Here is a 25246-nt window from a genome sequence, read left to right on the forward strand (position 1 = left end):
CTTCCAGTGCTGGAGGGGGAAAGTTGGGGAGGGGCTCTGGATCAGGGAGTGCACGGGTGGGACGAAGGGAACGGTTTTGAGCTGAAAGAGGGGAGACTGAGATGAGATCTCAGGAAGAAATGTTTTTCTGTTCAGGTGGGGAGGCCCTGGCCCAGGGTGCCCAGAGCAGTGGGGGCTGCCCCATCCCTGGAGGGGTTCAAGGCCAGGCTGGATGGGGCTCGGAGCCCCTGATCCAGTGGGAGGTGTCCCTGCCTACAGCACGGTTGGGACACGTGGCACTGCACCCGGTCCCGCGGCTGAAGCGTCCCGGGGCGCCCCGGGGGTCCCGCTCAGCCCCCGCCCCGCCCCGCCCGCCCGCGCCGCCGCCGCTCCTCCCAGCGCAGAAATTGCGGCGCGGGCGGCGCTGCGGCTCCGGGGCTGTCTCCGCGCGGGCAGCCGAGGCGCGCCGAGTCCCATCGAACTGAGCGGAGCGCAGCCGAGTGCAGCCCAGCCGAATCCAATCGAACTGAGCCGAGCCGAGTCTAGCCGAGCCGAACCGCCCCGAACTCAGCCGCCCCGCCCCGAGCCCCTGGTGCCCGCGGCCGGCGGGGCGGGATGCGGTAGCGCCGATGGAGGTGCAGCTGGGCGCGGGGCGCGCCTTTCCGCGGGCGGCCGACGGCGGCCTCCGCGGGGCGTTCCACAGCCTCTTCCAGAGCGTCTGCGAGGCGTTCCAAGCGCCGCCGCCCCCTGAGCCCGCGGGGCCGGCGTTCGCGGTCGAGCCGCCGCCCGAGGAGCCGCCCGAGGAGGCGCTGGGCGAGAGCGCCCGGCAGCTGTGCCGCGCCGTGTCCGCCTCCATGGGGCTGGAGGCGCCCGAGGAGCCGCCGCGCCGCGACTGCCTGTTCGCCGCCGAGCCGCCCGCGCGCGTCAAGCTGGAGGGCGCGGGGCCGGCGCCGCCGGGATGGGGCGCCCCGTGCCGCTTCGGCCCCGACAGCCCCGGCCCCGCGCCGCCCTGGGCCGCCGCCTTCCCGCAGGATGGGCCGTGCGGGCGCTGCCCCGCGCCGCCCGCCGAGCCGCCCGCCTGCCCCGCCTGGGCGCCGCCCGCCGCCTGCGTGAAGAGCGAGATGGAACCCTACGGAGACCTGCGGTGAGTCCCGCGGCACAGGCACCCCTCGTCCCGCACCTCGCTCTGCACGCCCCGCATCCCGCGGCACCGGCATCCTGCACCCCGCTCCCCGTCGGCACCCCGCACCCTGCCTCACATGCTCCGTGTCCCGCCGGCACCGGCATCCCGCATCCTGCTCCGCGTGCTCCGTGTCCCGCCGGCACCGGCATCCCGCATCCTGCTCCGCGTGCTCCGTGTCCCACCGGCACCGGCATCTCGCATCCTGCTTCACGTGCTCCGTGTCCCGCCGGCACCGGCATCCCGCGCCCAGCACCTTGCTCTGTACACCCTGCTCCCCGCCGGCACTGGCATCCCGCACCCTGCATCCCAGCGGCACCAGCATCCTGCACCCCACTCCCTACTCTGCGCACCCAGCTCCCTACCAGCACCGGCATGCACATCCTGCACCGCACCAGCACCCCACATCCTGCCGTCACCCGTATCTCACACCCAGCTCCCCGCCGGCACCGGCATTCCTCTCCCTGCTGCCTCTCGGCTCCCTGCGTCCCGTACTCCGCTGGCACCAGCACCCTGCCTCCCGCAGGCACTCTCTGCTGTCGGAGGCTTCCCTTTTACCAAAATGCTGTCTCTTGTAGCTTCTAGGCAAGATTGTGCCACAAACACTGCGCTAAACACCCAGAATTCTTCTCTGGTCCCTTGTATGTTTATTTCATTTTGTTATGTGTCTGTTATCCCCCTTCTCCCGGCTGCTCTTAAGTGTGCAGGAATAGGGATGCTGCGCATGAAGCACAGACCGATCTCGAGATTAAGGTAGAATTCTCCCTGCACCTTGCTCGGCATGAGCTGAACGGGCAGGAATGAGCTGTGCAGAGCAAGCTGGAATTGTTGGATGTACGGGAAGGGACACACTGTGGTGCTTCTGTTCTACGTACAGGTAGAGGATGTGTTTTAAAGTGGAGATAGAAGAGTATTTGGGAACACAACAAAGGAGGAGAGGTTTATGTGTTTGAGGAGAAGGGTTTGATCAGAAGTGATTTTTCTTGAGAATTAGCCTCAAACAAAAAGGAGATAACTGTGGATAGGTATAGAGAGGTGCTGGGTGTACGGCACTGGCACTGCTCACCACGGCAAAGCACATTGCTGTGCGAGGGGTTCTCTGTGGCTGGCAGATCTGGGTGCGAGAGCCCGAGTGCAGAAGGGTTTGTGCTGGCTCAGAGGTGGCCCCAGCCCCAGTGGTGGGTCCGGCCACAGCCAGGGTTTGCGTTGCTGGAGTCTCACACCCACAAGTTCACCCTGGGATGCTCTGTGTGGTGGGAGCATGGATTGAAACGGAGCAGTGAGCTTTCCCCATTCCTGTGCTTGTTTGGTCGTGTTAAGATGCTCACATCTTTACGGGGCAGGGTGGTGATTACCATGCACACCGTAGCTGACATGGGGTTATTTATTTGCAGGCTTGGCAAAAAGGAGGCAAAAGTAAGGAAAGGTGAGAATGGGTCCAGCTGTGTGTGTCATATGGGTAGCAGGAGCTGTGCCTCCCCTGCGTGTGTCTTCCTCGGGAGGCTGGAGGAATCGCTGCTGAAACCAGTGCAGAGTGAGCAGGGGTTAATGAAGGTGGAGAAGTTTCCGTGTCCAAATCCTGTCGGTGGGCACTGCAGGTTTTGGGTTAGCAGAAGGCTCGGTCTGCTGTGAAGCCTGTGCAGTAGAACCCCTCATGGACAGGGAATGCTGCGTTAAGGAAAACAAGGTTTGTGGTTTGGCGGTGGCAGCAGGCAAGGGCGAGGGCTGGACGGGGCAGCCTGTGGATCCAGCCTTGCCTTACAGATAAATGATGTCTCCCTTACCCCATGGGAGATGCTGTGTCCTCCTCTTCTCTGCAGCTCTGTTCAGCATGCTGTGTCTGTGGCCCCACTTCCCCTGGCGCAGCAGCTCAGAGAGTGCCTGGGCTCTGCTGGCAGGATTCTGCGCGGAGCAGTGGAGTCAAAGCTGGCACAGAGCACTTTTCAGTACCATTATCTTGTCTTTGAGCTGCGTTTCTCGTATGGCATTCCCTGGCGGATGCAGGTGAGTGGCAGGCTGGCAGCATCTATTCCCCGCTCTGTATTTGGAGGTAGTTTTAAAGCATGGTGAGGAAAGTGGAACGCTTCTTGGTGGTCTGGCAAAAGCTGTACAGGTTAATTGCTGCCAGTTTTATGTTTCACCCTGGCATGGTCTGCATTACATGCACAGCATGTTGCCTCTCCGCTCCCATGTCTTTTAATTTTCTCCTGAATGTGCAGCAGCACTGGGTTCTGCTGCAGTGGGGTGAGCGCTGGTGGCAGCGGGGCGAGCGACAGCTCCGAGGGCAACCGTAGCTGGGAGGAAAGTTGTGGGAGCAAGAACACTCTGTAGTCAAAGTCCCTCACCAAAGGATGCTCTACTTCTGACCTGCACTCCCTGCCAGCTTCTCATGCCGAGATTAAGGTCCTGCCCTATGTGGCTTTGCCCAGAGAGCGTTACCTTTGGGAATCATCATTCCTGCATTCCCTTCAGGAGCGGTGTGAAGCCTTTCTGTGGGCTCCCCACATCTGGGCTGGCCGGAGCAGGGCTGCACCTCGGCCCCTGGCACTGCCTCTGGAAAAGAACCAGGAGAGGGTAGATGTGTGTTGCTCCTGGTTCTTTCCACTTTGGGAAGGTCCTGCTCTGTGCTGGTGGGATTGTGTCTCTTCCCTCCGGGAGGAGCCTCTCTCCAAACCCCAGCTCTGACGTGGCGCGGTCGGGGTCAGGCATAGGTGGGTGGTTTGTACATTAGAGACTGACCCCCATGGGTGACATTTAAGCCTAAGCTGTTTGTTCATACCTGGGGGGAGCTGTTTCCCTTTTCCCTTTATATAAACTAGTATAAATCTGGGGGTCCTGGTGGCAGAGCTTTCCCCTAACACTGAGGGATGGGGGCTGTGCTGCTTGAGGGGTTGTTAGTGGAGAACCGGGAGCTGGCTCACAGCTCAGTCCGGGATCTGGCACACACAGCTCATGAACAGACGCTGTCAGCTGCCGGGGGTGGCCTCGGAATCCGGCAGATCCACTGGCATCCTCAGACAGGGCCATCCTGGCCATGTCATAGCGGGATCGGTGGTCCATGGGCACAGGGGGAGCAGGCTGGTAGGGCTGGGGGAGCAGGCTGGTGGGAATCCTGCCCGCCCGCCTGTGCAGAGCAGGATGGGCAGGGATCGGAGACACCGAGACATCACACAGGAAACAGAGGTGTTAACACGATTCAGTTTCATTTAAAGCGTTTGATACTGTGTGCCTGATCATTGCAGTTATGCTTATGCATAATTAGTAAATTAATCCAAGGTTTTGTTACACTGTGGTTTCATAGCTGTTTATCTTTGCGCTCAGGTTACTGTATAATTATTGCCCGCAGTCTCTGAGGTGAGCAGATAACCTGTTTGAAGAGTGAAATGCACACTGGTAGAATAAATCTGAAGTTACGGCATCGAGCTGGGTTGTGAGATCGACATGCAGCGGCTGCGAGCGTTGTGGGGTTGTTCGCTTTGAGCAGAGATGCAATGACAGGAGGAGCTGTTGCTGAGGCTGTGGGAACAAAGGTGATACTCGAATTTCAGGGCCAGTTGGCTCAGGAAAATCGAGCCGTCCATCATCACATAGTTTGAAAGGGATTTTAAGCGGTGTTTGCTATTACTGCTATCCCTGGCCACACCGACACGTGCATTAATGTCTCTGGTTGGGCTGCAGGCAGCCTGGTCAAGTGCCATGTGTTTCTGCCTCACCTGGCACAATGGCTCTATAATCGCTTTTGTGGTCAGCTATGTAATTGTGATGCCGCTTGCAGATAAAGATGTAATAATTCCTGCCTGCTGAAGGAGGAGATGAGATCCCGATAAAGAGATGAAAGGCGGATTATCGCACTGGGAGATGGGACAGAGGCTGTCCTTGTGCTACCCTGGCTCCGGTGGTTCCCAGCTAATGCATAGCATCCCCTCCTGGGAGAGGGCTGGGGGCTCGACCTCAGCTCTTCATTGCAGGATAAAAAAAAGCGCTGGAGAAAGGGCTAAGCCCCCCTTCACAGCTGTCAGCAGGACTTTTCTGCTCAGGCAAAGGGTGATATTTAAATACCTGAGGAGAAGCCCTGGGTGGGAGGATGTTGTTCCCGTCCCTCTGGCCAGGCCTGTGCTGCGCACCTATGGCCCGCAGTCCCTGCTATGGATCCGTGGATGCAAACCTCAGGTGGCTGGGAAAGCCAAAGCTTTCTGATGGGTCTTGGTAAATGGAAAAGAGAAAGCCTGGAAAAAAAGGCTCTTCCTCAACCCTGTTTAGTTCTTGTGCCTGCTGAGAGGTGAGAGAGGGCTGGTTTGGACACAGACTGAACCACCAGTCCTGCACCAGCAGTGGCTCTGGGTTAGGGAGCTCGGGACTCATTTCAGAGTGAGCTGGCATGCATGCAGGCTATGACAGGGTGTTCATCAGTCTCTGCTTGAGCTAAGGTTGTGAAACAAGTGATATCCTGTGGCTGAGTAACTGGAATAGCTGAGACGGTAAAGTTCTGCTCAAGCCTTCTTCTTGCAGTGGGTGCAGCCAAGTCCTGGCGACCAGGGAGAGCAGCAGAGATGGGAGTGCAAGAGTGGCTGCTCCTTTTCCGTGCTCCTGAGAGCTGCAGTCTGAGAACTGTGACGTGCAAGCCAGAGCTCCTTTATTTTCTTCCATGCTTACATAGTTGACTTGTTTTCATTTTGTTTTGAAGGTGCTGACTCATTTAGTTTTTCCCAGGAGTTAATTTTCATTTAAGCTAATAAATGAGGTTATCCTTTGTCACAGCTGGTTCCCTGGGCTCAGCTTGCTGTGTGTGAGCGCAACAGGTGGGCCTTTCTAAAGATGGGCTTTTTAACTGGGCACTGGGTGCACACTGGAATCCCATGTTGGGAGCCGGGCTCCTGAGGGTATTGCACATGGGAGACTGTCTGTCTTCTTTTGAAGATGCTCAGAAAACACACTGGGCTGGGAGGGTCATAGTTTTTATGTTCAGAGGCTGACTGAGACCGTGGGAACTAAAAAAGCATCGGTACCTGTGCTCAGCAGGGTTTGTGCTTGCTGGTGCATGGGCCTGAGTGCTGCGCTGGACAAGGTGAACAGAGGGGCTTGCACCAACCTCTCCAGTGCCATTAAATTGAGATTTATGGCTCTGGCAATGAATGATGGAAAAATAACCGTTTCTAATGTGCTTCACTTTCTAGCTTGTTCCTTCCACTCAATTGATTTTGGTTCTGGGGTTTCCTTAGTGTTTCCGTAGCGCATCGCAGGTATCATAAAATGGTCTGCCTCTTTTCCCCTCCCCTCTCTCTGTCCCTTCCTCTCTTGACAACTTTCCCACTCTCCAGCCCCCCCTTTTCGCATTGGGAAGAGGAGATGCACCCGCTTGTTCAAGGATGAGGTCTGAGGGCGTACACGCGCGGTGCATTTGTGTGGGACCTGCCCCTCTGCTTGCACAACACAAACCAGCTCTTTGCTTATTCACCCATCCGTTATAAAACTGTTGAAGGCCAGACTTTGCCCCCTCCTCTTCTATGCTTTCCTATGGCTTCTATTTTCAAGCTCTTACACCTCTGGAAACTGGCTCCAAAGTCTGGTGCTTGACTTGAGCAGTGATTACTTTCTTCCCCCTGCTTCTCTTGGGGGCTGGTTGCAGCATCAGGATGAGCTCTACGCCACGCTGAGTGCAGGAAATGGTGGCTGAGGATTTAAAAGAGTTCACCAAAGAAATAAAGCATGCAAAGCTTTAGGGCATTGGTGGGTTTGAGTTTTATAAAGGCATTTTGTGTACTCTGTCCTGTATTCCCGAGGATGGGGCAGGAAGCAAGAAAGGACTTGCCCAGCTATTCTCCAACTTGTATGGCTTGTACATTTCACCTGCTGTTTACAGTAGTCACTGGTATTTATTGGTTATGCAGATGCTAGCTGTGCTTTGCATTACTTCCTGCAGCCAGTCTGCAGCATAACCCATTGTTTTTCCTGTTATGAGCATTTCATTCCAGCCAAAGAGAGCTTGTTTAAAATCAGTACTGATTCAGTGCTTTTTCTGAGGTCAGAAGGGAAATATATTTGAAAAATCTGATCGTGAATGAGAGAGGAAATTTGCATATTGCCATATCAGAAAGAAAATCACTGCAGTGCACAACTGCCCCTTTCCACCCACGTTTCCTTCTCAGGAGGCTGTGGGAACAGACATCAGCCCCCAGTGCAGTATCACCACAGCAGGGACGGGCATCAGCTCCCAGCGCAGCATCAGCACGGCGGGGTCCAACGTCAGCCCCCGGTGCAGGGCCATCTCCACTGCATTGTGCCTCCCATGGGGCTGCCACAGCACGTCAGATCGGAGGACAGTGTTGACACCGATGGATACCTGGCAGCATGGCTGCACTCGGTGCTCATCTGTCCCCACGCTTCCAAAAGCTCCTGAGGGCATCATGGCGTAGAAGTGATGCCCTCAGGGGGCACGGCTGTGCCATGCCGAGGAGCCCTGGGTCGTCCATCAGGCTTGTGGGCACTTGTGTTGAGAATGCGCTGCTGCGGTTGCCAGTGAGTCCCTGCAGCACAGAGCCAGCGATTCCTGGAAATCTCTGCCTCCATCCTCTGGCTTCAGATTATGGAAGGTGTGGGATGGTCTGGCAGGAATTACAGCAAACACTGTAGCGAGGCAGTGAATGTCCAATGCCATCCACTGCCCCTCTGGATGATGCACAACTCCCCTCGCCTCTGTGCCGAGGACCTTCCAAGGCCACGCCTGGCTGCGGGCAGGAGACAACGACTCGCTCTGTGTCTGTGCCGAGTGGCACCTTTGGGCTGCGAGCTCGTGGAAGATAAACCTGCAGAGATTTCTGATGTTGGTGCAAGTAAAAAGCACAGTGAAAACGAGCTGATTGGAACTGGAGCTTTGCAGTGTGGGATGGGACAGTTCTCACAGTGAACTCCTGAACTGCGAGGAAAACTAGGAACGTTGCCATTTCCTGCAGGAAGAAATGCTGTCATTTCCTAAAATATTGGAAGTTGGTTTGGTCCTGTGGGAACTTTTCGTTTTGGTATGGTGAAAACAGTTTCATTTCACGGAGTTAAAAATAGCTTGAGAGGAGCAGTTCAGTACTTTGTGTTGTCTTAGCCCTGAGCCCCCCATTCATACTTTATCAGTCGCGGATTTGGAATGGTTGTCCCGATTTGCCGTTTCTGCACTGACAATCATTCTCATCGCAGCCTGCCCTTGGTGTGCCTGCTGGTGGCCATGCATGGGCTGCTGCAGCTGGCTGCTTGGTTTGGAATGGATACTTGCACTCGTGATTGTGGGCTGAAATTACAAAGTTAGATAGGAAAGAAAAAGATCTTACTTTTTTATCATCTGTGGGACACTTTAAATTTATCAAATGAGCATTTACTGAAAGAAGAATATTCTGTGGGAGACTTTCCACTCCTTCTGGTAAAAAAAACATTTGTTTTTCTGAGCGGCTCTGGTAGATCCCAAAAATCCCTGCAGGGGTTGTGTGACCAACAGTTAAACATTGGTGATAAAAATGGTGATTTATTCTGGGGAGGGAGAAGGCAATCTTCAATTCTGAGTACATCCCCTGGGCGAGAACAGCTGACTGCCAGCTTCCCCATCGCTCACAGGTCTCAGAGTCCACACCTACACGAGCAGGGTGTCAGGAGCCGGGCTCGGGCATCCAGCAGCCTTGGTTTTACCAGCTGCTGTTCCAGAGTGAAGAGCTTCCCTGTGGAAATCTTTTTGGGATCCAGGGGTAAGAAATGAAGTCTGACAGTTAACAGCAATTGGTGGAAAAAGCTTATAAGTATAAAAGCAGTTGTCTTGTGCACTTGATGTTTGTGCTGGGTAGTGGAAAGCGTAAATTTTGCTTGGAGAAAGGAATATCTCCCTTGTAAGGAATGAAAGGAGTTAGCTGGAATGGGAATAGGGTAGTCTGGTGGCTGCATCTGCATGAATGAGCATTCCTGGCTTTTGAGCTGGGGTGACCTCGTCCAGCCCTGGCCGGGCATCTGAGGCAGAATGCCACAGAGCAGTGGGGCTCTGTTTGTTCTTCTGTGGTGGAAGAAAGCAGTTTGGTCCCCTTGGGGTTTTGACTGAGACAGGCTGGTGGCCCTGCTGTCCATAGTCACTGCACACTCTGTGGATCACAACCGGCTTTATCGTGCAGTAATCGTGGCATGAGGAAGCTCATTAAAATCAAAAGGAATTGACTCAGTTGTCATGGCAGAGACTTGGGATGGAGGTTCTTCATCCATCTTCCTATTTGCTGTTTCTGCTGCTGCTACTGCCTTCTTTGCTCATCGGGCTGTACTGCTCACCCACATCAAACTGCAGCTCAGTCCTTCTGCCAGTGCTGGGTGTGGGGCAAAGTGAAAGAGGAGCTGCTCTGGCAGAGCCCTGGAACCCCACATTGCTCGGACGCTGAGCTGCGGTGGAGTTGGCAGCGCTGGGTTAAGGGCTAGACTGGATACTCTTAAAGGTCTTTCTCAACCTGAATGATGCTGTGATGCTGTGCCCAACTCCCCCAGGCAAGGTGCCTGCTGCAGCCTTAGGGGTTGTTGGAATGTGTGTTTGTGTTTTACTCTGCTTTACAAATAACAATTTTAATCCTGATTCTTCTCCTGAGTATTTTAAAGTAAAGTTCATGGTGTGCGCTCACAGTCATAAAGGTATCACTGGTGCCAGGGCTTTGTGCTTTGATGGCACTGTTCTTCTGAAGCTCTTCCAAGCCGCGATCACTTCAGCATCTGGGCTACATGCAAAGCGGATCCGAGTTCTATTCTATGCTCGGGTTTGGGAGAGTCCTGCAGAAGCATCCACGTGCCCTGGACTTTGCACGCTGTTGATTGTCCTGTTTGCTTTGGCAGAGCCGAGTGCTGTCCTTGGGGATGTCTGACCCCATCCAGCTCCAGGATAGCGTTAGCGGGAGTGCCGTGTCTCATCTCAGGAGATCGAGCAGGAGAGCCTGCATGCTCTCTGGGTGCGGGGACGGGCAGGGAGGGCAGGTTCAGCTCCAGCTGCTCTCTTCCCTCTGCTTTTTCTCTGTTTAATCTGATCTGAGCAGAGGCCGAGAAGAGCAAGGCTGCCTGTGCTTCTGCGTGGTTTGGGACTCCTGGCCCTGTCTGGGGAGGCCTTTTTAAACATTGAGAACAAAGTCAAATGCTGTCACATCCACAGAAGTGGCAGGAATGATCTGTTCGGACACAGACCATAGATTGAGTGACTTTTTCAGCATAGAAGTCATCTTAAAAATACAGCCCATCTCTATGAGTATTTATAGCTGATGACCTTTCCCTGGGCAGCAGGCACCCATGCCCTGTGGCAGGAGTTGGATGCTACCCAGCTCCGGGCATCTTGGGTGTCAGCACAGGGAGAATGACAGCCTGAGCTCTGCAGGTCTGCTGGTGACGTCCCTGGGCAGTCGGTGGAGCCCACCATAATAAATAAACCGCAGCCCCCAGGCAGGAGCAGTGGATGAGCTCAGGTTTTGCTGGAGGGCATGGGACTGCTGAGGGGCTGCAGAGCCATGGATGGTGCTGAGCTCCCTGAGAGCGCAGGCAAGGCAGCTGCCACTGCCAAAACAGTTCTGGGAGCGAAAGATGCCCCTTCAATAAGGCTTAGAGAGTCTGTGTGCAGAATGGCCGGTATTTGGACACCAGCAGTGTTGGCACGGGACATCCCCTGCTGTGAGAGTGAGGAGCATGGCAGGGCCCCGTCCTCTGAGCCATCAGGGAGAGCAGCCAGGCACGCTTTCCTGTCCAGAACCGTGATGGGCTTGAGCGAGTCGACACCATGGAGAGCTGAACTGACTCGACGTGCACCCCTGTCATGCTGTGCGGAGCATGGAGGGCTGCTTCAGCCCCCTTGACCTCTCTCTGCCACTGCTCATGTGCAGTGCACGGGCAGAGTTGTGATGTTCCATAACAAGAGTGGTGCCTACAGCCAGGTCTTCAACAGTCAGTGCTTGAGGAGACAACCCTGGCTGCCTGCTCTGGGGTGCCGGCACCGCCTGCCGAGCACAAGGCTAAGTTCTGTCTAGAGTTGGGGTTGGATGTGCTGGTGACCTGGCTGAGGAAGGGTGGGTGTGCACTGGGTGGGTGCAGGCTGGTGGGTGCCCTCCTGCACTGATGTGCAGAGGAAACTGGGTCTGGGTGCAGCCAGTGGCTTTGGGAAGAGCCTTGAGGAATAAATCCTGTGTTACACCACATCTTCATCCATGCTGCCAGACCAGCATCCTGCCAGGTATTCCTGAAATGGCTCCTATCAGGAGAAATCCCTAGAAGAGCCAGGGAGGAAGGCTGCAGGTCTCCTAAAATATGTTTTATAGAGCAACCAGGACATATTCTGTTCCCTGGACAAGATGGGAAGAGCCTGGGCTCTGCTTCCACTCCCGCATGTTCTCCCAGGTCAAGGAAGGCCTGAGAGGGCTGCTTCCCTCCGTCTTTCACAAGATGATCCATTACTTCTTTTCCTGGTGCTTTCTCACCAGCCCTGCAGCAGTTTGGCTGCTGTTACGTATTTTAGCTGCCTTTGCTTCTTTGCTGGTTAGAAATGGCAGGAAAAATGCTTTGACCTTGGCCCCTGTGCTGAGAACAGAGTTCAGGCATGGGATTTTCATATCAGTGGTTTTCTAGTGAAGGCTCCTGCTTCCCCCCATCCCGTGTCCAGTGTGGGCTGTAGCAGTGCCTGCGCGTGCCTGGGGAGGGTTTGGATGGGCTATCTGGGCAGCTCTTCTGTCCTCTTGTAAACGAGAGAGAAGGAGGAGAGTAATTTGTGTGCAGAGCAGGTTAAATGCTTTCTTCTGTGTGGCAATTAAGTGCATTAACTGGAAAAGTTGTGGCACTTAGGGACATGGTTTAGTAGTGGAGTTGGCAGTGTTGGGTTTACAGTTGGACTTGGTGATCTTAAAGGTCTTTTCCAACTTAACTGATTCTGTGAAACTACTGTGTGCAAATTTCGCTTGGATGATCTGCATTTTTCCTTGGATCGTGTATGCGCGCATCTGTGGGCACGTGCCTTCTTCTACCCACGGACACAACACATGGATTTTGTGTGTGTATTCTGTTCTTGTCTGATGACATCTCCATCCCTCGTCCCGTCTGTGGAGGAGGTGTGGAGAACTGGGTGCTTTGCCCCATGCTGTCCATGGGGAGTGGTGCAGGTCAGATGTGCCTGGGGCTCTGCAGCCTCTACATGGGGACATCGTGGGGGCTGTCACGAGTCCAGCACCTCTTCTTGCCTCTGCTCAGGCACAAAGCTGAGAATGGACCCTCCAGGTCACCCCCATCCTGTCTGGAAGTGCGGGCTCGGCTGACTCTGGGCTGGGCCCTGTGTGTCACTTTGGAACGTATAAGGCCGTCCCAATCAGCCTAGCCTGTTCGCATGGGGTTAGTTTGCTGCCTTTCAGTTATTTGCTTTGGTTTTGTGTCCCCTGTGGGCGGACAGTCTTTCCCTGACAATACGACCTTCAACCTGCAAAGAAATCTGTTACTTCTCAGTCTGCTCCCCAGTCCCCAGGAACATCTTTAAATGGTTGGAAAAAATGTAGCAACGCGGGGATCTTTTTCCCTTTCTTGATTACAGCGGAGCCTGTGCCAAGTTCTGGTCCTTGGTTCCTGGCTGTTTGTGGGGGTGGTTTGGGGAAGGAACGGAGCAGGGCAGTGCCAGGAGCCTGCGGGATGGAGCATCCATCCCCCCCGGCGGGGCTGGGAACAGTGGTTCCTCCTTTGTCCCACTCACCCTCCGTTCTGCTGCATTGGTGCTTAAACGTTGGAATTACAGCTGGGGCTGGGACAGTTGCTCGAATGCCCCTGGGATGTGGTGGCAGCCTGAGGTCTACAGGGCAGGGGCTGGTCCCTCTGTGCGCCTGTTCCCAGTTAACAGAGGGGGCTCTTGTGTCCTGCGGGCATCCCCTGGGATCAGCAGTGAACCTCTTGCTCCTGGACAGCAGGCAGAGCTGTGTATTTGCAGCCAAAGGAGAGAACTGGGCTCTGCACCTTCCCAAGAGCGAGAGTCAGGGTGGGTGCTTGGCTGCTTCGGCAGCTTTGTCCCAAGATACTTGTGTTGCTGCTCGCTAAGAGAGAATTGAGACAGTGCTCTCAAGGCTGACAGGCCTAAAATTAGCTGTGGCATCTGTGTTTTGGTTTGCAGGCGGGCTTAAAGGAAAACTATTCCCTTCTGCTTTCATTCCTAACTTGCCTGGAAGGGCGACGCAGCGAAGGAGCAGACGGGTGCTGGATGTGTAAGTGGTTGCAAAAGCACCCGGGCTCTGGCAGTACAGGGGTTGATCAGCAGGGCTGGCATCTGCAGGTGCCGGTGTCTGGCTGTGGCTATGGGAGTGCCCTCCATATATGTGGATCCCTGGGGATCAGCCGATCACAGGGTTCTGCTCACTGTGGTTCCCAAGAAGTGCTGTCAGCCCTGAAAGCCGCAGAACAAGCAGAGGTGCTTGGTCCTGCTGCACTGGCAGCGGTGGGCAGTGGGCAGCGTGGCCACCAGGCAGCTGCTGGGAAGGAAGGGCACAGAGCAGGACCTGTCTGGACGTTAGCCAGTTGCTGTGGGGTGCTGAGGAATTCGCCTCTGTATTGCCTTGGTTGCTGAGGTCAGGGCTGAAAGTGCCAAGATGACCATAGATACATGAAACCTTCATTATAATTGGTGTGTTTACTCTTTGTGAGTCGACTCTGGACACAATCTGCTTTGAGGGCAGGGGGAAATGATGCCATTGCATGCGTTGTGAAGTCTACTCCTGAAAACCAGGGGTTTGCCAGCAGACCTGAAGAGAAATTTTGCAGAATCAGCTTATACCCCTTTCCAGACATAATAAGGAAAAGCATTTTTATGCCTCTGAAGCTATGTCTCTGCAAAGGTTTGGTCTTGCTATAAACATACCTAAAAGCCAAACAATCCCCCATCCCAGTCAGCCCAGAAACCAGCGTGGCTGGCAATGCACTGCCACTGTGGTGAATCCCTGCATCCGGCTCCTGTGAGAGGGTATGCTGTGAGCTGCGTGTGGGAAGCCAGGGCTGCTCCCTGGGCTGATTGTTGTTCTTCCTCTCTTCCCTATCGTTCCCCAGGGCTCTGGGGCTTTGCTGGGAGGAGGAGGAGGATGGCACTGGCCAGCCTGGTAGCAGGGAGGCAGGAGAGGCAGGAGTAGTGGCCCCCCAAAGGGCAGTGATGCCACCCTTTGTTATGCCCATGCTGACAGGTCGTGCTCGTGTGATAAGCCTCCTCGTGTGGGTGCCTCCACCAGAAGGGGTGTTTGTGGTCTCCCCCTTTTTCCATGCTGGATTCCTCTGCTGTCTGCCTTCCGCCCGATTCCAACTCATGCTTCCTCCTGCCAGGAAATAAAAATGCAGATTTGCAGCACCAGTTTCCTTAGCAATAATTCCACTGCCAAAGGGAGTGGGGACAATAGTCTGTGTTTTAAATATCCCAGTCTGGAAGTGGATCCTCAGCCAAGGAGGGCTCCACTCTGCAACCTTGGTTTGCATCGCCTCGTTTTTCTGCAGAGTGAGTGGGGAGTGGGCTTACTGGGTGGGTTTCCACAGGAACAGGGGCTAATGCCATCTCTGGCTGCGGAGCTGCTGGAGCAGTTCATCATCTGTAATGAAGAAGAATGCTGATCAGCACGTGTCGCAAGTGGGGTGAGGCGTGGAGCTGTATTCTCGCTTTCTCATCACAGAAGGACATGGGAACCTGTGTTTGCCAGAGCCAGTGACACTCATGGGAGGTCAGTGAAACGTGATGGTGGCTCGTGGGTTTGCTGGAGTCTGGGCAGAGGTCAGGCTCCTGGCAGAAGGAGCACCTCCACACCAGGAATTTGCTGCGCTGCTAAACCAGCTCTGGAAAGTTGAGAAAATCCAATTTCTTAGGGGAGTTGAGTTCAAAGTCTGTCATCCAAAACAGAGACCCATGTGGAGCTGAAAATGCAGGAAAATGTGGGAGGTTTTCTTCCAGCCTGTGTAGAGAATGAGGGAAGGGACAGGGTCTCCAACAGCTGTTATATTGTGGAGAGCCCTTAGAAAAGGACCAGCCACAAATAAAATGTTAACGTAGCCTGTAGGAGATAAGAGATGTGCTATACACCATTTTATATGTTATAGAGTGGAAAACCAAAAGTCACGACGAACTGTAGAATTGCTTCTAAAACCCCTGCATGTTGGCCAAGCAGGAGAAGGCTCTTGCTAATGAAAAGAGCTGTCACATCCTCTGTAGACGCATTGACAAGGCCCTGTTTAAAATGAACGCATTCTGCACATTGCAAAGAGAAAATATGAAGGTAGGGAACATCACCAAATGCATCCTTCAGGGAAAATGACTGAATGTGTCCTTTAAGGAGAATCATTGCAAAAGGCAGACATAGAAGAGATGAAAATTGATTTACTAATTTGATTTACCAAATTAAATTCTGATTGCATCTGAACGTCATATATGACTTGGATTTAAATCAGTCCGCCTCGTGTTTCCTAGTGCAGCACCTTATTGGATTCAGTGGGGTTGTCTGCAGGTCCAGGGTGACATGAGGGAAGCCTGGTTCCAGTGCAGCCTCCTCCAGGGCATAGCGAAGGCGAGCCCCTCCAGACGCTGCCATGGGATGGCTGAAGTGGGGGTCAGCCTGGCTCTTGGAAAGAGACAGCGTGACTCAGTGTGACCCCAGTGGGGACTCAGGGTGGTTCAGTGCTTGGGGTGCTCGTTGTGGTGCTCAGGAGGCTCGAGGGTCGGCTGCCTGGGTTCTGTTCTCCATCCCCTTGCATCCCAATGCTGTTGAGGGCTCTCCAGCCCCTCCAGGTCCCAATTTCCCACTGTGTATGAGAAAGCCAAGCCTGTGAACGAGGCTCGCAGTGCTTGTCCCACTGCCAGGGTGCAGAGATGTCTGTGGGTTGGAGAGGGGCTCTCTCCTCCCCTGAGCGCAGAGGTGAACACAGCGTCTACCCACGCCGTTGACAGCAGTCCCTGCCCTGCCTACACTGTGCGTGCCATGTCGGCTCTCCCTCTGGCAGCCATCTGCAGCTTGGAGACACAAGACCAGTGGTTTGTGGAGCTACCTCAGGAGAGGATCTCATTATTCGGGGTTTTCTTTATAGTCACATTTTCTTCTTGTCAGCAGAGGAGATGCGTTTGATGTGAGTTAAACTTAGAAAGTATTAGCCAGGACAGACTGTTTCCTTGGGAAATAAGCAGGGCTTTCTGTGCACAGGGACACCAAGGTCTTGTCCTTGGAGACTCCAGGTGACTGTGCTGTCACTGGGACAATGCAGAGTGCGGCAATGATGGCCTTGGGGCAATCCTCAGGGCTGAAGCCTGCCAGCAGTACCCCAGTTTGCTTTTTGTCCCCTCCAAGCTTCATAATCAGGGGGGGTACATCTTAAGTAACCCTGCAATATGGTTACGGGTTCCCTTTCTGTGGTTGCCTTCTCTGCCTGGGAAAATGTAGCGTTTTATCTTCTCTCACATGATGTATTTAATCCGCTTACGGAGCAAAGTAGCTGGAGATCAGGTTTTGAGGCAGAGGTTTCAGTCTCAGTGCTGTATACATTCTCAGGGATGGCTGGAAGGTGTGAGATGGGGATGGGCATTGCAGTTGGGAGGCTCCTCAGAGCTTGGGTTATGGTGCAGCCTCCACCGCCTGTCCCATCAGTGTGGGTGCAGGAGCTCGAGGTGGCTCGGTGCGACAGTCCCTGGGTGCCAGGACAAGCAGTTGGGTTCAGGGGTAGCTCCAAGCTGGAGCACCAAAGGAAAGCAAAAGGAGAGAAAGCTGTGGGCTTGCCTGGGCCAGAGCTGGTAGAGGAGCAGCTCCAGATGCAGCTGGGGTAGTGTGTGAAAGATCACCTGTCAAAATAAGTAAATAGAGCATTTGAAAAGAAAAAAAGAGGAATTAATTTTCAGAGTTTTGGGACTGGATTTGTGCAGCTGCGCTTGCTGGAGTTTTGTGCCCATCTGTGGCTCCTGGGAGCTGTTGGACCTTCTCTTGAAGGCACGCTTCTCCTGCCCACCCTCACTGCCAGAGGTGTTTGGAAAACGCGTTGTCATCTGCTGGTGTTTGTTGAAATCCAGTGAAGATCAGGTTCCCGTATGTGTTTATGCAGATGGTCCCTGTTTGCGCTGCCAGGCTCTGCTCTCTCCGCTCTGAGATGCTATCTCGCCTCTCCAGTGGAGTGTCTGAGAACAAGGCATGGGCAGTTTAGAAACATATTCAAGGCTATTTAGAAAAAAGGAAATAAATTCTGTGTACAAGGCTACATGTTTATAGATTAAACTGCTCCAAGCTTTTCAACAGATGGGATGCTTTCAAGTTTCTGTGCAGGCCCTGTTGTCTGGCTCGGTGGCTGTGGATCCAGTTCAGCGCTGGCTGAAGCCAGCAGCAGGGAAACGGGAATGAGCAAAGGGCTCTGTGCCTGAAGGAACCATCATGCTCTCAGCCAGCCGTGGGTCTTGCCCCTCAATGCCAGCCTTAGAGCTTTGTCCGGGCATGAGCCACCCAGACTCACTGACGAGAAGCCAGTTATTGGTTTCAGTATTGTGTCTGCAAATGTCACACACCAAGGATGCCCTTTAAAGGCAACATTTACTGCTGATACCATCACGGTGTCTCAGTAATGACAGTGCTTGAAATGACTGTGGCAGCCAGGCTTGTGTGCAAGCGCTCACTCAGCCCATAGCTCAGCATCTCCTGGAGTGTTGTGGCTGGGCAGATATTTGGATGCAGCGTGGTAAAGGTGCAAACCCAGCAGTCGCTTTGTGCAAAGGGCGAGGTGTGTGACCGAAGGAGCTCTGCTCCCTGGATTTCCAGCTGGGATGAGCTGGTGTGCATGGCAGCAGCTGCGGGTGAGAGTCAAATCGTCGAATCACAGAATGATTTGGGTTGGAAGGGACCTCAAAGCCCACCCAGTCTCACCCCCTGCCATGGGCAGGGACACCTTCCACTGGATCAGGGGCTCCAAACCCCATCCAACCTGGCCTTGAACCCCTCCAGGGATGGGGCAGCCACCACTGCTCTGGGCACCCTGGGCCAGGGCCTCCCAACCTTCACAGCAAAACATTTCCTCCTAAGATCTCATCTCAATCTCCCGTCTTTCAACTGAAAACCGTTATCTCTCATCCTCTCTCTGTGCTCCCTGATCAAGAGCCCCCCCCCAGCTTTCCTGGAGCCCCTTTCAGCACTGGCAGGCTGCTATAAAGTCTCGCTTACAAATCCCAGCGAGGGATTCTCAGGAGGTCAGTCCAGCCTGAGTCCCTGTGTTTGCAAGTCCATCACGTTGTGCTGTAGCAGATATCATTCTGGGAGCTGAATCCAGGTGCAGGTTTCAAGTCTGCTGGTGCAAACACTGATCCCAAGCAGCTCAGGCTGGTGACGCAGGGCTGAGCTGGCGTTGGGCACAGCCGTGGCAAGTCCAACACTGCAGCACTTCCCTCCAGCCAGATTCTGCAATGGCCAGAGTGGCTGTAATATGGAAAACGTAGCATGGAAAATGCCATCCAACGTAAGGGTGAAGGAGGTGGAAATCATGTTTGTTTGGTTATGTCAGACTGATGGAAAACGGAGTGTAAGCAATATGCATTGTGTTGTGTTGGCATGGCAAATTGCTTAACACATTGATCTTACGTGAGCACATAGGCAGGGACTGGAGGATTGGTGCAAATAAAGCAGCAGGCAGGCGTTTCGTGAGCTGAATTAGGAGTCGGAAGCTCGGGGTGGTGGGCGGTTGTGCCTTGGCTCCCCTTGGGTATTGTGTGTTGTCTGTTGCTGAGGTGGAGACCTCCTTTGTGAGTTATGAGAAGGGGTTGGCTTTTCTCTTATCCACGACCACCTTTGGTTTTCTGGGCGTATTGTGAAATCTGGGCTGTTTGGCAAAATTACCTATTGATAAACAAGCACTCCCATTGCAAAACTGCAGCCTGCTCTCCCAGAAGATTTGCATGTGGCAGGAGCTCAACAGACTGTTATTCTCTTAAAGAACCCTTATGAAGCAGAAGAAGAATTCTTCCTGTAGCTGTTGGAGAGATACTGAGGTTGTTTTTCCTCTCCCCTGAAAGCTACCATGCTCTGTTGTAAGCAGCCCTGACCTTGGCCTTCAAGCTGTGCGCCGGGGCTGGGATCTCCGCGGCACCAGTTGTGTCTGCCCGCGCCACGCTATCGCCCTGCTTTGGCTTTCGGAGGCAGGACGACACTTGCCGTGTATCATGCGAACCATGGTCACCAATCCCATCGCCCTCCGCGAGGTGCCCAATGCTCATTGTTGTCAGACCTTGCTGTTCCTGGGGCTCTTGGAGGGTGGGCACAACCAGCTGGTACCAACAGAGGTAGAACTCCTGCTCGGAGGAGAGTCCTGGGCATCCTGTGGTGAGACATGGAGCTATGTGCTGCCAGTCTTGGCATCCCTGTGCAGGGCGTGCCCAGGGCTCCACCTGGAAAGCTGCTGGCCCTCATGCCCCTGGAGCCTCCGTAAGCCACCTCCGGGGTCATTGCAGCGTTATTGCCTATGGAGTTTGGGGATGCTTGTAAAAGGTCTCTTGGGAACTGGAAAATAGATCATTAAAGGTACCATTATCACAGCTCACTCCAAGTTACCCGTGTTTAAGTTATGTTTTTGTTACAGTTTTCCCTCTAAATATAAAAAAGGAAAAGCAGTTGGTGTTTTTGTAAGATCAAGGATGTTCCTGGGCAAATGCGTCTGCTCCGTGGGCAGCGGCTGCCTGTAGCGAAGGTGGAGGAGGCAGCTGGAGATGGTGTTGGTGCTGCAGGGCTCGTCCTGCCTCACAGCCAGGATTAACCTTGAGTGTCTGCCAGCTCGCTGCCATTCCCACCCATGAGTGGACAGCTAGGGCGAGGCTGGCCGAGAGCCGGAGCGCCTCTGGGATGCTCTGCTGAGCACCCAGTGCAATGCAACGCACGGGCTTTGGTATTCTACACCCACGCGTGCGTGAAGGTACGTTTGTACTTGCACAGCTCTGCCCACATGAAGAAACAGCTTTTTCAAAAGCCCCTAAAGCTGTAATTGTTCACCTGCTTTGCAGATTTAAATAATTAAGTCTCAGAAGTAGGCCAGGGTCTTCCGGCGTCCTGTTTCTGTCATAGGAGCAGCTGCTCTTCTGAGAGGCACTTGTGCTCTTTTCCTGTCTGAATTGCATCATGCAAAGAATTGGGAAAGCACAGGATGGAAAAAAGGTAAATGAGCCCTTTTCAGATTTCTGGTTGCATAGAGAGGAGAGTGAAGGTAAGGGGTCACCAGAAGAGAGGTCTGGAGCTGCTGGCATCTCAGCAATCGCCAGATAAGTAAGGCATTTTTAGCAGAGCTTTTAGACCCGCTGCTGGCTGTTCCTCTGCTATGCCTGTGGTCCGGCCGCGCCTCAGACCAAGCACCAGGACCGTGCAGCGCTGGGTGCTCGTGCAGACAGGGCAAGGAGGGGCTGTCTGGGCATGGCTGGGGATGGGACAGTGGGATTGCGCTGCGAGGACAGGCGGGATGCTCAGGAGGGTGAGGCAAGGAGATGGTTGTTGCAGCAGGACTTGGCTGTGGCAGACACGTGGAGCTGACTGCATCTCCTCCGTTTAATCAGTAATTCAAAAAAAGCCTCGGGAATTGAGATTGCCCGGCCAGGGCAGTTGAGCAGCATCTGCAAGTGAGCCCCTGCCTCTGACTGCTGCTGCAAAAAAAGAGGAGAAATCACTCAAAATGTGTCTTGCCTTAAGAACAGATGATAAATTGCTGCTCCAGGTATTAACCTATAGTGTAGGTGAGGCCTGCATAGCTCTTGTGTGAGGAAGAGAGCAGCATTCCTGAGGGACAGAACTGACAGCAGGATCAGAGGAGTGAGGCACGCCTGGGCTTTGGTCTCACCAATAGCTCTCGTTTCATGCTTTCCTCTCCAGGAGTATGGGAGAGGCAGCAGTGCTGTGGCAGTGAGCCCTGAGCTGTGTGAAGGGCGATCCATCCCAGCGCACAGGGGACAGTTAATCTGAGATCCAGCATCCCAGCTAGCAGTGCAGGTACTAACAGCAGTGGTCCCTTGGGTCCTGTCTGCTCCAGAGTCTTTTCCAGCCGGTGGTGTGATTTAAAACAGTCAGATATTGGCTCCACATCTGTTCATGGGCAAACGGTTTTTCTCATTTAAAACCTCTCTTCTTTACATCCCTTGGGAAGTGGAACAAAAGGGAATGGATAATCTGGACTAAAAGAGCAACTCTTTTTACCAGAATTAGGATATCCGAGGGAAAGGTGATAACTGGGAGCTGCCCAACGCAAGTGCATCATCGTCCTTCCCACAGTGCTCCGTAAGGGACATTGCTCTGGAAGCTCTTGTGTGGTAGGGAGTTTCAGTTCCAATGCCCCTGGGGCTGCTGCTTGGCAAGTGCAGGCTGCGGGACCTTCCTGTGTTTTGGGAACAGTGAAGCAAGACAGGGAGAGGATGTGGGGAAGAGGTGGGAAACTGTGTGGGACTGCCAGCCCCAGAGCCTGCTGCAGTCTCAGCCCAGGGAGCACACAGCAGTGGTCCCATGCGTTGTAACTGAGCGCAGAGATGGAAACCCCAGTGGGAAAAGTGGTGATTGGCATGGGCAACACGCATATCTTCCCTTAATTAAACCTCACTGTTACCTGCTGCTCTCATGGTGTGTGAGGTGTCCCCTTGCTTGTGCCGTACCCGGCTGGGCAGAGCTGCGGGGTGTGGAGCGGCGCTGGCCACTGGCTGCTCTTTGGGACAGAGAGGGTGAGAAGCAGAGCAGCTTGCCTTTGCCTTGGCTCTGTGTTGGCATCTGTCCCCTCGTTCTAGAAGTTGCCAGGCTTTTCGGAAGGTTCATGGTGTGGTTCTGCTGCTGTCTCCCCCACAGCTGTTTTCCATTTCGGTGGACGTGGGGTCTGCCCGCACTGTGGGCCCAGATGGGACTTTGCTGAGTATAAAGATCTTTTCCAGAAAGTCCTGGCATTGTCACATTTGCTCTTCATATAATCTGATTTCTAAGAGCTCTCCAGCAAGCACTCAAATGATACCAGAAGCCAAAAGCAGATCTGATTCTGACCCAAAAGTTGCAGTGAGACGTTGACTGTAGTCAGACAGCTGCCTCACCCCTCTCTGTGACACAAAGCCAGTTTTAGTGAACAGCTTCACGTGCCATTGCTCCAGTCCTGCCTGGACGTGTGTTGACTTGTGAGGCTCCTGCTGCGATCCCAGCCAAGACAGCAACTTGTCCTTGGATCTGAGCAAACCGGCATGTGGTAACGAGTGTCAGGAGGGAGACGGCAGGGTGGATGCCAGCCAAGAGAGCAGGGTCCTGGGCATGTGGATGGAGGGAAGCATGAGGAGGACATGGTTGGGGAGGAGGGCTGGCTCGGAGCATCTTGTTGCTGTGGTCAACGTGGCCCTGGTGGGTGCAGCCCTCGCCCAGGGTCCTGCTCGCTGGGAGCTGGGCCCATGTTTGTGGCACCGGGTGAACCATGGGCTGTGCTGGCCAGGGAGCGATAGGAGGGGTGGAGTGTGGAGCTCTGAGCTCTGAGCTCCGCTGTGCTCCTCTTGCTGTACTTGGACCTGCCTGGGCTCTGCCGGGGCTGCAGGAGGCTCTTTGTGCTTCCCTGAGCAATGTGAAAGAGGTTATGTCCAAACTGGGGTTGAAAAAAGCAGCAAGAGACAGGGAGGGGCCCAGGTCATTGTGGGAGTCCAGGCTCTGCCCTTGCGAACAGCTGGGATCATCCCCATCCATGTCTCCAGCCACCTCGACTGAAAACCCAAAATGGGTCTTTCTGATGCTGAGCAGGAAGGGAGGAAACATGAGGCTCCACGGTCCACGCTGACCCACTGCTAGAGCTCAATCGTGATTACTATATGGCAGAGCCTGCAACTTCTATCTTTGTCTGTGAGGTTTGTTTTCGCCCTTCAGTGGTTGGCAGCACTGTGTTCTGTACACAGGGCTGTCCCAGGACAGGGACCTCGGTGGCACTGTCTGAATGTGCCTTTGAGACAGGGAGATGCAGAGCCAGCATCCATCGTCACAGGAGAGGAATGAACAGGAGTCTGCTGGGACACATTCACAGAGGCTGCTTTATGTTTCTGAGGCTTCTGGCTGTTACTTATGTGGCTGAGCATGGCGCCCCAGGAGAGGGTCCAGTCTGGTCCTTGACGAGTGTTTAGGGAGACTGGGTAGAAAACAAGCAAGACACGAAGACAAGCAGAAAGGAGTAGCTCAAGGGAGTTTGTTGGCTTAGAAGCAAATAATTTAAGTTAAGAATCAGATGAGTAAATTAATCTGTAGTGAAGTGACAACAGCGACCTTAATGGAGGGGAATAACGTAGGTTAATGAGCACGCAGAGTCCTTTTTGGATCTAGAGGCCTCACTATTGAAGTCAAAATTACATGGATGCTGCGACAGCCAGTCCCAGTTGTCTTCTCTTTCTTACACCTTGCCTCTAATGTGTCACAGTATCACTCACTGTCCCTAGGGACAGTGTCAGAAGGGGCATCCCAGCGTGGTCTTCTGTGTGGTCAGAGCAGTGTTTGGTTTGGTCATTGCTTGCCACCTTTCTTTGTCCGGTCACAGAGATTCTGTATTTTGCCATGAACATTCCCACAGGCACCATCCTTTGTGCTCCCCAACGGCTCGTTTGCTGACCTGTCGCCTTGTTCTCTTCCTGTTTTGTGCTGCAGGTTGGACCCTGGCCATGAACACATTTTGCCCATTGACTATTACTTTCCACCTCAGAAGACTTGCCTGATCTGTGGAGATGAAGCATCTGGGTGCCACTATGGAGCCCTCACTTGTGGTAGCTGCAAAGTCTTCTTCAAGCGGGCGGCTGAAGGTAATACATTCAGGGAGAGGAGGGAAGATCACTCCCACGTCCAAGCCTTGGCTTTCTCTACCAAGGCAGATTAGGAATTAAGTGCTGCTGACGCAAGTTCTCTTAGGAGCAGTTAAGTTGATAACTTGTAAGTGCTGGAGGCATCTGCAGCATCTTGATCCAATTTCCTCCTGGTGAAAAATGTTAAGCAGCATTGCTTCAGGGTACCTGCCAAGCTAAAGGGACTAAGGCGAGAGTGCCGGGGCCAAAGAGTGGTGGGTTTCTGAGGTCTCTTAAACTGGTAAAGGAGAGCCTTCAAGGGTGAATTGATACTTTGTCCTATGTTTGTCATTCCACATTGCAGATTGCCCTCAAAAAGTAGCCAAACCAGTTTGCCAAAATACAATCCCTTTCAATGCCCGATTGTCTTAGTGGCCTATTGAGACCCTGGAGTTGTTGGTTCCTGCTTCTCCTCTTGAGTCTCAAGAGTGCTTCAAGTTCCCATCAGCCCTCCAAGGAACTCAGACCCACAACTCCAAAGTTAAGGGATGATTTTCCTCTCTTGCATGCCTTTCAGAGGGTCACTTCTCTTGATACCTGCAAAACGGCACAACTGCCTGTCCATCCGGATCCATGCTCTCACCTTGGTGTCCATCATCCTCCTCCCCAACCCTTGAGAAAGTAACATCTCTTTCATGTCTGCCTCTGTTGTGCCAGGCTCTCCAGAGACAGATGTGAGTCCAGATGTTCCCCCTCAACAGCAAGGTCTTTGAACCAGTTTTCCTTGGCAATTAGGATGTAGGAGAACTTAGCCCATCTCTTTCCTTGGGCTGTGGGACAGCAATGTCTGACTTCTAACTGTAGTTAAGAGTCATGATTCCTTGGCAGTCTCTGTTGTGGAAGCCTGACTGTACATTAACACAACGTGCCTGTAAGTCACACATCTGACTGGTTTTCTAGAGTGATGAACCAAGACCCATCATCATTCTTTCACAGTGCTATCATAATTTATTTGGTGGGCCAGCACACCGTTGGCAGTCGGTGTTACAGGCCGTGGCATCCCAGTGAGAGGGAGGCACTGCGGCTCTCTAGTGGCCAGCGATGGGGATGGAGGCTTGTGCCTCTGGCTTGTCTCACCGTGACCGTCCTGTCATGCACCTTCCATCACCCCGCGGTTGAGCAGAGGTCCCAGACTGATGGGCACTCACCTGTCCTTGTCGGAGCATTGCTCCTGGATCAGTTCTGGCATTATGCTGCATGGCTTGGAGTCGCATTTTCCCTCGTTCAGCATGCCTGCCAGGAATGAACTTGCCAGCACTGGGTCAGGGAAGACCTGGGGCTGTGCC

At 53.8% G+C, this 25246-nt stretch overlaps 1 protein-coding gene across 2 annotated transcripts in view; it reads left to right on the top strand.

Moving 5' to 3' along the window:
- Nucleotides 1-387: 387 nt before the first annotated feature.
- AR (androgen receptor) overlaps nucleotides 388-25246 on the top strand; it is a 52716-nt gene continuing 27857 nt past the window's right edge. Inside the window, exons 1-2 of one of the 2 annotated variants that reach the window (XM_054076077.1) lie at nucleotides 388-1123; nucleotides 23770-23921. In XM_054076077.1, coding sequence (XP_053932052.1) covers nucleotides 609-1123; nucleotides 23770-23921 — 667 coding nt within the window. In that variant the 5' untranslated portion in view covers nucleotides 388-608. Of the gene's footprint in view, nucleotides 1124-20272; nucleotides 20299-23769; nucleotides 23922-25246 lie in introns of those variants that run through there. The other variant, XM_054076079.1, reaches the window with a different exon arrangement.

This window comes from Cuculus canorus, chromosome 10, assembly GCF_017976375.1.
Source record: "Cuculus canorus isolate bCucCan1 chromosome 10, bCucCan1.pri, whole genome shotgun sequence".
In the NCBI taxonomy this organism is placed as follows: Eukaryota; Metazoa; Chordata; class Aves; order Cuculiformes; family Cuculidae; genus Cuculus; species Cuculus canorus.